We start from the raw sequence: 12,285 nt of genomic DNA, 5'->3' as shown, positions 1-12,285 counted from the left end.
AACAGCAGCACTGAAGACTCCACATTGAAATTTTTCAACTTATAATCCTTTCTAAATGTCAATTCTCTGTAATACTTTAGCATTTTTGTTATTTGATTCAATGGCATCAGTGAGGGAGGAAAAAGGATTGTACTTCAGAACAAGCTCCTCCTGTAGCACATTTGCATTTTGCAAGTTGTTTACAGTAATGATCTTGCGTAAGTCACAGATGTGAGTGTATCTTCATAGTAAAGCAAGTATTCCAATGATGCAAAGCAAGGGGAAAACATGCTTGAGCAGATGTGTCAAAAGTAAATGAGGTAAATCATTATTTCAGTTAGGTAATTCATCCTTACATCTCTTCCAACAAGGTCGTTTCTGTTTTCAATCACTCCCCATGGAGCAATCCCAATAGTGCAAATCTTTCGAGATGATCTGGAAGCGTGTTCTCTTAGAGCATCACCAACATGTTTTGCAACACCTGTTCACACATAAAAAAGATTCCAGTGCATTGAATGCTACATATTACTAAGAATACAAACATTTATTTAGGTCTTTAACTGTTTTATTTAGATAGCCAGGCCTTTAAGGAGCTGGAAACTTACACACAACCAAAGAAAAGGCACTGTGCTACATCTACTAGGAAGAAACAAAATCATTCAACAAAATAAATATTGGCTAGCAAGAACTAAAGACTTTCCAGCACATTACTGTACTTCTTTTTAATCACATTACGCTCTTCCTTGTTTCAAAAACAAAACCCAGAAAACAACCACCCAAACAAAACAAAGCCCAAAATCCAACCCCATTATATGTTATTTCTCTTTTCAATACAAAACAGTAGCTCACTTTCAAATACATATGTTCAAAATGCATTATTTTAATTTCATTTGACCCAACTCATTCAAATGTCTTTGTTTTAGGATGCAGCAATGCATCCATACATTAAATCTTTTGGCTCTTGTAAAATTGCAATCCAGTTAATTGTGCACATTCTTTGCTAGCTCCTTACCTGTGTTCACTCCTCCAGTTATAATCCAGGCTCCTGTGGTCACTGCAGCTTTGATAAGACCTTTGCCAAGCAATTGTTTGATGCGTGGGTGAAGTTCAAATTTCTGCATGCCCCCATGGACAGATATAACAAGCTTTGGCAACTCCATCTGCCATTCTTTGAGCATAAGTTGCAGAATAGCTTCAGGCTTAGTGTCATATGACAGTCGCACATACTGCAGGCACAAGAACAGAGTTAAAAGGTTCAAATGTGTCAAAAGAAGAACTAGGATGTATTTCAGGATATATTATCCTACTCCCAGCTATGGAAACTGTAATTCACTTTCTCAAAACACAGCAGATGCAATAAATGAACAAGCTTCCTTTATATCCTCTATAGCCCAGATACGACAGTTCTGAAAGCAAGTTTTGGAAAGGAAACTACAGAAAGATCATGGTATTCCATCCTACTGGCATAGCAAGCTAGAAAATGACTCTATGAAAGCACTCAATGATCTCTAAATTACATGAAATTCAGAAGTATCTGTAAAAGCTCTGTCATTTGGTGGGCGAGGCTTTTGTGTCCCCTGCAAAGAGTTTTACAATTGCTTGGTTTTCCTTCCCTGTTCCTGGTGGGAAGGAAACCTACATTTTTCAACAGAAAACTTCAAAACTGGCAGCTTTTCAACACTCTATGTTTAACAGCATAAGATTAGGTAGATGGTTGATCAGCTACAATTCTGCCACACCTTCAGAATGAGCTACTGAATAGAGGGGACAGCAGGCAGAAATTGAACCCTTTCTGAATACAGTTCTAAATAACAAAACAACACTACTCCATTAAACAGGTTTGAACAACCCCACTTGCACTCTGAAGAAGGAAGCAGAAACGAGTGGGCAGCCTGGTGCTTCTGTGCTCCCAGAAAAGGGTTCAGCAATTTTAAGCTACACTAAGTACAAAGGAACCCACACACTGCTATTAAGAACATGAAAGAACTGTGCCAAGGGCCCTTCTCTCACAGAGATGATCTGACCTGGAATACTGGACTGGCCTTAGGGCTTCTGCCAGCAGCATAAAGAACACAGCTCCCTCACTCAAGCACTTTGGTTTGACCACAGAAGTCACACTGTACAAGCACCCCCTGTAGCCTGTAACTGCATAAGCTTTAAATTATTTCTACCATAATTTAAAATCTTCTACAAATAGAAATTAGAAATAATTCGAATCACAACAAAAATGCTAGAACAGAAGAGGGCACTGGCTTGTCACAGTAGAGGTGCTAATATTTTCAGCTTTCAATTTCAGAATTTGAATGAAGTAATCAGCACCAACATGGTGAGAGTAAGAAAAAAAGAAACAACAAAACATCATACATGCCTTAGCCCTGTAAGAATGAGAGCCACCTTGAAAGTTGATGACACCATAAGCATCAGTAGAGGTCTGTTCTGTGTGTTTTTCCACTGACCATTCTTCTGTTTCCTGATTGCAGTTTTCACCCAGCTTCACATCGGAGTATTTCATAGCCAGACTGGCAGTGAAACAAGCATGTTGTCTGACCAAGCGGCCACAGCAGCACCTGCACCCAGAGCAGCGAGAATGCTTTGGTAAATACTACCATTGGAAGAGAAAAGAACTGCCTTTATCCATAACAGAAACAGAATAGATTTAGAAAGCAAAGATTCTAGATATTACAAAAACATCTTTTCCAGAGCAAGCCTTGTTGTCATAAATATTTACAGCAATAGTCGAATACAATACATATTATTATGCAAAATACTGAAGCTAACTAAGGCAGCAAGCTGGAGGCCAGGAGAAATTGCTTCTTTGAAGCCAAGTAATTTATATAACATTTATAACTCCATGACCTACTTATTGCAGACAGTTCTTTAAACATTAGCTATATTTATTTTATATCTAACCTTTCACCAACTTGTCACTCATAATATTGAGCAAAACTTTTGAAAACCCTATTATGAAAGCGCTTAATGAGAAAATATTCATAAATATTGTAATTACAAAGAACTTTTACCTGACAAGTTGCTGACAAATCTGACATCCTGGAAGGCATCTGTAAGAAATATTTAAAGTTATGATTAAACTTCTCACACAATTCACACACAGCAGTGAGCAATTAAAAAAAAAAAAAACAAAAAAAAAAAAAAAAAAAAAAACCAAACAACCAGAGGCCATTCTTAGAAACTGAAGGACAAATTGTGGTGGGAAAGTTGTAAAGTCCACTGTAACTACAAATAGCTTAAACTGAAAGGGCAAGTGTTGAAGACCATTCTGTTCCTTGTTAAATGCTCTGGAAATTTTAACAGCTTTCTAATTACTTCATTTGCATTTGCAAATTTTCCATGTGCTGCAATTGTGGCTATAAATTCTAAAAGCTTCTCATGTCACATGACTTCACGGAATGTGGTGAATTATTTACAATCATTTGAAAATTCTACAGCCTTTAGTTCTTTTTCTGTTTAAAAACAAAGTACTTAAATGAAAAACAGTAAACTGTCCCAGTATAACAAAAGAGATTTATAAGTGTTTTTTAAGGAAAAGAGTGAAATAGAAGTTTTCTCAACCTCAGAAGAAAAGGTTTCTCAGCTGCTGTCACATATATGAAGCTTAAGAAAAAAATGGTGATCTAAAATCCATAATTATAATAGTAAATATTATGGGGAGACAAAACTGCCTTAAAAATACCAATTTTAAATCTATTTCCAGTTCAACTTTATTTTATCTGTGACAGAAATGTCATGATAATATACATCAAACTCAATCATTGTAGGAACTCTTAAATTATACCTGCAACACTCGCTGAAAGTCAGCTAAATATACACTAGTTACCATTAACTTGCTTGATTTCACACCTCTAATTTAAGACAAGGTAAAAACAGCCTGTGAGATATGCTAAATATTCTTGGCCTCAGCCTCCCCTCTAGAAACATTTCCCCATTTTTCAGCCTAGGTTTTTTTTTTAACTTTCAGAACTTAAGGATGAAATATTATTACACATAGCATGAAATCTGCACAGTTCCCATTTATCTGTTTTCCCTAGAAGCAAGTACTTCTTCAGCTGTTTTTTTTGGTTTTTGGGGGGTTTTTTTGTAATATTTTTCCCCACACCAGTTCTTGGTTTTGTTTATTCTTCTATGAATTCTTCACCCCTTTTTTCTACACTGTCAGGTTGATTTTCACACTTCACCCTACACTTACAATGCTTTTTAAATTCCAGTAGAGGTCATTTCTATGAGACTTTCTGACTTCAGAAATTTCTTTTTCACACCCCCCTCACTATAAACAGATCATAGCCATCAGTAGGAGGAGTGGTAAGAAGCAGTAAAGAGAACAGGGGAACAATTGGATTTTCTTTTTCTTTTTCTGAAAGTACTTTGGCATTGCAGAAATCTCTAACAAATTCACAGAGCAACAATGTCCAGTCACCAAAGCACAAACCCAAGACAGTATTTCATACAAAAAGCCAGTCTAATACTCATGAGAATACTGACTTTTTTTAACATTAAAGAGCAGCAATGAAGTTTTGCATAATTTCTCATTTACCTGTGGGGGTCTTTTGAACTGGGTATAATATACACACACTCCCTCTTCGTGAAAGTATTTTCTATCCAGGATTTCTGGGACTGAAAAACAAAAAAATTAATAGTATTATAAAATACAAAATCACATACCTTCGCAATGAAAAAATATTTTTAAGGAAAGAAGAGTTAGAATATGAGGAGTTTGCTCTCTCAAAAACTAACAAAACCGTGTATGACCTTATAAAAGAGTCTCATACATCTCTCCAAAGGTTGAGCTAACCAGAATCATTATGTAATTTATATAAAAATCACTTAAAAATAGAAGTAATATTTTTCAAAGCTAACATTCCAATAGCAAAAATTTTAATATGTACGAAAATATGTACCCAAAAAACACCCCATAAACAATTTTAAGATATACTATTACCATATCTTGTTAAGAAAAAATATAATGTAATTTTTTTTTTAATTACCCACACTAAACTGAGATTATACTAATTTCATCTGTTTCCCTCTTTAATTAAGTAAAATTTTCATCTTGGAATTGTGAGTAAGGAAGCTTTCTAACAACACTGGCAAGCTTTTCAACTAGCAATAAATAGGTCATAACCTTTGTTCTTCATCAAGATACTTTTCAGTAAATAAAATTAATTGGGATCTCTGAACTGTGTTCTAAGGTTAAATTTGAAACATGTTCTGAAACATGAAATTAAGGATGCTCACTACTTCAAATGCTTCCTATTCTAATCACTGGACATAATTTCGTTCAGTTGCTTTAAACAACCACATTAACATTATCTTACATAATAATCTTAAGTTAGTTGTTGAACAACATCACAATGCATAACACCTATGTCATGTTTCAGCAACACATTGGGAAAGAAATTCAGACAGGGCTTTTAGAAATTAAAAACATGACAAAAATCTTGGAATGTTAATTTGCATCTTATGCAACATTATTTTAAATCTTCACTGAGATTACATTAAAATTACTTCATTGCTAACAGCAATGTGCTACATTTACATTTTACCTTTAGAAAAATTTCATAAATTTTACACTGTTTTATTTTACAAGAAGGGGAAAAAAAGACTGATGGATATTATTCACAGGTATCTAATCAGAGGTCTGCAAAAGTGATGAAGAAATTGAGATTTTTTTTTTGGTTTTTTTAGATTATAAGAGAAGTTTAGGATGGATGCATTTTTCACTCACTGCAACTTCAACATCCATTTAAGATAATATGGAGACATTATTACAACTAAGAATGTAGCAGCTAATTTTAATAAAGATCCTCAACAAACTGCTCCTGAACTGCTCACCCTCTTTCAAAACATTTCCCAGACTCAGCAGCTCTTTCCTACATTATTCATCATTATCACCTTCCAATATGTTGCTTTAGTGAACTTTGATGATGAATTTATCAAGACAGCAACAAACTGCTGCTTCAGAGTCTGTCTCCACATTAAGGAGGCCTTTACTCTTCCCAGGAGTAAGGAAAATTGCAGAGCAAAGGCACTTCTGGAGATAGAAAGAAGGAGAAAAGATGCACAATCCACAGCAAAGAATCATGGAAGGAAAAGCAGGACAACAGAATGAGCACTCACACTGTGCATTTCACATTTAAACTAATCCTTTACACACCTGGAATAAATTAAATAGCCAAGGTCACCATTTGCTACTGTCCTAGCTCCTTCCCCTACAGATAGGAATGCATGCTGTAGCAAAGGAGAAGGAAGGCCTGGCAAGGGAAAAGCAGGATATTAAACATTATATGCAAATACAGTGTTATGGAGGATTCCAATACACCATTCCATTTATGGTCCTTTTCCCTTTTTTTTTTTCTTTTGTTCATTGGGGATTTTTTTGGTGTGTTTTCTTTTCATTCTCCTTTGAAGCAGAACCAAGTAACTGTCCCCTAAGAGGCATGTGAAAGAAAGAGATCTCTTCCTCTGCTGTCCTCAGAATTCATCTTTTAGCAGCATCTCCTCAGTTCCTTAGCAAGGAAAGTGCACCATCCACCACAAAGGAGCTGAGTATTTCCTAGGACACCTTTGCCTTACAAGAGCTGGGCATAAAACAGCTCTCTCTCTTCTCTACCTTTAGCAGATGATTAGCACTGTTACAAAAATAAACCTGATATATGTTTATATGTACATTTATACATATATCATACTAAATGTGTATTTTACATATAGTAAGTAGTCAAAATTTTAGCTCCTTGTTAAGGTTTTTTTAAGCACTATTAAGCTTTAGCCGTTGTGAGACAAATCCCAGTTCTGGAAGCTACTTTCTCCTGCCTGAGTCCCCACTGTTTACATGAGAATTTTTATAATTAATTTCTTAAAACTGAGCATTACTTTAACACTACAGTAGTTTAAGCTTAACTCTGCAGATCCTGTAGAATATAAAAAGATACAGAACAGTAATTTAATACTTAGATGTTTCAGCCAGCTGGCTAAAACCACACCTTGAAGCAAGAGATCACAGGCATAACACACTAGATGTTAAAATCCAAAGAATATAAACCACAAGCAATTGCGTCAATTGCTCCACGCAATATTGTTTTATTATTAAGTGGTGATCAAAGCTGGGGACAAGGAACACTGGCTCACAATGTGCAACAGCACTTTTCATAATAAACACATCCCATTAACAGAAAAAAAAAAAAGAAGAAAAAAAAAAGCCCCTAAAACAAAACAACTAACCATTCATCATTTTTTTCTCTTAAAGAATGTAGTTTTAACCCCTTATCAAGGATTTCTCTCAATTTTTCAACAGTGCAAATATTTTCAGCACATATCACCACATTTTATCAGTCATCCCAAGCCAGTTATTTACGCAGAAGCAGTTCTGTAATGTTACTAAAACATACTTGGAAGTTCTTAGTAAAATTAGACCCTCTCTAGAAGCATGCCTGTATGCTAAACAATCTTTACTGCAGAAGATTTTATAAAGAATTTGCTAATTCCAGAGTTTGGTTTTCTTTTGAGAGGGGAAAAGAAAAAAAAAGGAAAAAAAAAAATACAAACCAAGAAGAGAAGAGAACTGAGTGAAAGACAATTCCCATAAATGGGTAAAAAAATCACATTAAAAATGAAGGATGTATTCCATGTAAATAAGAAGAATTTTTGCATAATGTTCCTGTGAAGACCAGAAAAAGGAAGAAGCTATGAGGAAGAGCTGTTGAGTATAAATCAGTCATAGCAGTTACCTCCAAGAAATACTCCTTCATCAGCTAAAGATCAAGTTAATATAGGAGGTTCAGTCAGAAGTCAAAAATCAATAGGCAAATTATCAGACTGTTTAAGAAAAATTGCCTACTCTCATTAAAGCTTTTTCATCATCTGAACAGGATACACAGCTCCACCCCCTAAACTCTGTTTCCAGTAACAGGCAGCTCCTGCTGCTCCAAGTGCTCTGTTTTCCCAGTGTATTTTTAGAAGATGCACTTTACACCATGGTTATGGGTAACACGGGTCAGGAGCCTTTTAGCAAAAGGCACAAGTAGCACCAACATATAGAGATCTACTTTTCAACTGTTTACTTTCTTTCTTTTCAAAATTGTAGAAGAAAAAAAACTTTGTTTCCCATATTCTTTCCTATGTATTCTCAATCTCTCAAGCTAAATAAAATTTAAGATTTAGAAGAAAAATTGTAATACAATTTATATTATTCCTGAACTATCTTCATTTTTCTCTTCAGGTGAGTCTATGAAAGTTTCACTACATTAAGACCTCTCAGCTGGGCGGATACTGTCTATTGACATAAAAATTCTTAATTTTTACCTTTTTGGAAGAGCTGCTACAGTAACTACTAACTCCTCATCCCAAAGAGGCCAACAAGGTTTTTGCACAGACTTTAAACTGTAGGTTTCACAAGATACCTCATTCTGGTTGTACTGATTTCTGAGCAAAGTCGACTGTGTCTTCCAGTACTTCTGGAAGAACGTGAAGAAGCAGAAAGCACATAGATTTGATTCAGTCATCTAGAAGAGATGATTCACTCTGGGATCATGATTAAAATAAATACTTCACACTACTTTAAATAACTATGTCCTCTCCCAACAGTTTCACCAATGCTAAAATAATGCTAATTGCTATTTGAAACAAAAATTACACAAGTACTTGCTGAACTACAAACTCAAGAGAACATGCCCAATTATTGCTGACTTCTGGAAGCATCTAAATGCCAAGATAATCCAATGGCCTTTTGTAACAGGTGGAAGTTTTTCCATAGCCATTTTAATATTAACTATGTTTGACTCAGCAATAACATTAGCACTCCAAAGCTCCAATAATGAGATTATTTAAATGTACCTACTCAAGATTTATATGTTATCTTTACTGAAATTCACACTGGATAACTTCAGCAAGTCTCTTTGCAGAATTAAAGTTTTTACCACAAATTATCATTTCAGGTTTTGTATATAGCAGGTGAAAAAAGAAAACTTAAAAAAAGAAACCATCACCAAAGTACAGTATGAGATCAAGTCTCAGAAATAAAAAACAACCCCCTACTACTCTCCCCCCTTAGCCCACGTATTTTAAGAGCCTCTCATTCAACATATTTAAAAAAGAAGACAATTAAGTTCTAGCAACTGATGCACAGCAATATGGCAAAGCCTTATCAAGCAATTGTGAAATTCTCTAAGTTTATTAAACAAGTTTAGTCTGAATTATTTTCTCTATAGAAAGTAAGCCTGCCTGTTTGGCAAGATCTCAAAACTATTTTCATGACTTCCAAATAACTTAAATATGGCAGGTATAAATAATATTTGTAGCTGTCAATCCTGAACTTCTTCATGCACAAAGGGATCCCAGTTTATTTTGTCAACTCTTTTGTGATACTGTATACTGTTGTAAGATAATAAGTTACAATATTGTAACAACATTTGTTACAAAACTAAAATTTGACTTTTTCCCAACTATATTGACCTGGAGCCTGCAACAGTGCACACCAACCCAACATCTCTCCCGACAATTTTTCAACAAAGCTCCCCACTGAATCAGAAAACTGACCTGAATTAATAAATAATTTGCTAAACTGTGACCTTTGTGGAGGGCTGATAATGGGGATTTCAGTTAGTGACAGCATAGACTGAGCTTCAAATTTAGAAATCATATCACTTTCTACACAGTCTCATATTTCATCTTTCAAATCTCTACTTACACCATATGGCAATTCAATACATGCAATACTTTCTCAAGGAAAAGATCTGCCAATTTTATCTGTCCTTTATTTAAAAATTAATACAGACTCTATATTCTTTCTCCACTGCCTTAAATTTTCCAAAACATTTATTTTCCATCTGGACAGAAGAAAATACAGGAAAGTTTCAGCAAGCCTGAAAACAAGAAGACAGAGTGGAAACTACATGCAGCAGGAATAGTCATGCTAGCGCTGCCGCAGAGCACTCCTATCTGTCTGGGTCACTTAGAGCCAACAAGATAAATTCAAAACATTTCTAAGAGACATACTGTACTAACAATGTCCTTTAGCTTGTCTATTCAAGGAATTGTCCAATGACATTGTTCCAACTTGAAGTTACTGCTTCTTATGTAACTATACATACCCCACACGCTCTTCGTGACTTACCAGAGGATCTCTTATCTGAGAAACCCGCTCCATTATCCAAACACGTGCTACACCATGGGACTGACCTGTGATCCCTGCCCAGACAACCAGCCCTAGCCAGGCACTGGGCTCCTGCAGCTATAGCTGAAAGGCAGAAATCCCAGACAAACCTCTATCTTATTGCTTTTATGCTACATACATTGAATAAAGCCAAACAACTGTGATAAACACAATATCCAATTAGATTAATGCATACCAAGTAGTTTAGAATTCACAAAGCTTCTTGTGGGAAGAGGAGACATAAATAAAATGCACTAAATGAAAAGTTTTAAGTATGTTTTAATAATGTTACAGACCCCCCTCTACATCAATAGGTGACTGAAAAGATTTCTAGAAAGCGCTTCAAATCTTTAAGGCAGTAAGAACCACACTCAAAGTAAAACACCTGGACTTGGTTTTAGGACAAATTAACTGAATTATACTGTAAATGTGCACCCCAGGATGAGCTGAGTAACTAAGCCATTGTGCATGGGGTTGAGAGCTGGCTGAAAGAAAGTTACATCTATCTACCAAAGAAAACACTTAAAATTTCGTATTAAAAATACCAGCAGAGCACACCTCAATTCCTCAAGGAAATACTTATCATTCAAGGAAACTTTTCAAAACTTCAGCTAAGTAAGCAGATGGAAGGGATAAAAAAGTTAGGTAGTTTAATGCCATATATTTGCTACCATTTGTTTTAAACTCTTGGCTCTGTCAAACCCCAGGCATTTAATTTACTAGTTTTCCCTTCAATTTCAAGTTACATACTTCTATAATTCTAGTTTGGGGGGTTTTGTTTTCTTTTTTAAAAGAGGGAGGGAAAACAAAGCATGTAGCCAGCTAGTATTATGAACTATATTTAAAAGACTCTTTGACACAGAATAACAGTGCTGTCTGTCCAGATGACACACACAGAGCACCTACAAAACTTGTGATTGAATCAGTATCTATAATATCAGTCAACCTCCGTTTTTTGTACTGACTTCCATAGGAAGTACACATATGTGCAATACTCAAAAGACAGAGGCTCAGACATTATCCCAAAGCCAGAAGATATTTATGCAGTGCTTTAATGCATCCCTGTGAAGAATGTCACTCTAAATGACAAGGACTGTGCTTTAATCTTAATTGTTGTTTAATCCACTACAAATGAAAATTTTTTCGAGGATATTTTACCTGCTGCATCAGGATTACTTATTAGTCTAAAACAACAACCAGCTTCATCTACAAGAAGTTGGTTCTTTTCTAGTGAAAATATTGCTAAAGTCCTGAAAATAGATTGTCTGACAGCAAAAAAATTACTGGGTTCACATTAAATAAAAACTGTTGAAGCAAGCAAGGAAAGATGGGCAGTCAGAGAAAACCCTCTGTCAATTCTGCACATGGGAAGCAGATCTCAAGTGAGCCAGAGAGCAAAGATAAGAATCTTCCTCTCAATGGCTCCCTTAGTGCTGAAAACAAACCTTCAACAATCCTAGTTTTTATTAAACAGTTCAGGAGATTTGCTCTGAACAGATTTCACAGCAATCCAGGTCTGTAACAGAGCAGCTATTGTTTTATCAAGCTCTTCTCTGATGTAATGAAGCCACCACAGAAGTCCCTGAATCCACGTGCAGTTTTGGATGCAAAGGGTAATCAGGATTTGTCAAAAGGGATTTTTACAGCTCTCTCAAACTTGATGAAAATCATTCCAATCTGCTATTTGGAGAACAGGCTGGTTTTGAGAGAATTATTTCACTGTACAACTACAAAGCACATAATTCAGTTGTTTAGGGATTTTTTTTTTTCTGCAGATTCATTTAATTAAGGATACCCTAAATTAATGAACAGAATTTAGCATTATGAAGTGGTGACTTTTAACCCTGATGCACCAGAATAGAATCCACAGACCTAATATTTTTGGTATATTTTTATTACATTCAAACTCAATCTACTTCATCCATATCATTGGGAAAGTTAACTTCTAACTTCAATGCAGGTCCTTCAGTGGAAAATTCAGAGTAAATGCAGCATATTTTGAAAAAAAAAATTTAATTAATAGGTTAAGGTCTCTGCTGTTCTGCAATTAGACCAGCCATAAAACTACTCCTCTTTTTCAGAAAGTATTACATTTGAAAATGCATACACCATCCCCAAAAGGCATAAAATAAATATTAATATGC

General features: G+C 35.3%; 1 protein-coding gene across 2 annotated transcripts in view; it reads right to left on the bottom strand.

The window, feature by feature from the left end:
- TRPM7 (transient receptor potential cation channel subfamily M member 7) overlaps window positions 1-12,285 on the bottom strand; it is a 52,214-nt gene that overhangs the window by 27,487 nt on the left and 12,442 nt on the right. For both annotated transcript variants that reach the window (XM_021537529.3, XM_021537530.3), the window contains exons 2-6: window positions 4,529-4,608; window positions 3,000-3,038; window positions 2,348-2,546; window positions 992-1,205; window positions 336-460 (exon numbers count right to left, since the gene is read on the bottom strand). In XM_021537529.3, coding sequence (XP_021393204.1) covers window positions 336-460; window positions 992-1,205; window positions 2,348-2,546; window positions 3,000-3,038; window positions 4,529-4,608 — 657 coding nt within the window. The remainder of the gene's footprint in view (window positions 1-335; window positions 461-991; window positions 1,206-2,347; window positions 2,547-2,999; window positions 3,039-4,528; window positions 4,609-12,285) is intronic.

This window comes from Lonchura striata, chromosome 11 (assembly GCF_046129695.1).
Source record: "Lonchura striata isolate bLonStr1 chromosome 11, bLonStr1.mat, whole genome shotgun sequence".
NCBI lineage: Eukaryota > Metazoa > Chordata > Aves > Passeriformes > Estrildidae > Lonchura > Lonchura striata.
Note: the sequence above shows the minus strand (reverse complement) of the source record. Positions and strands in the feature narration are given on the sequence as shown.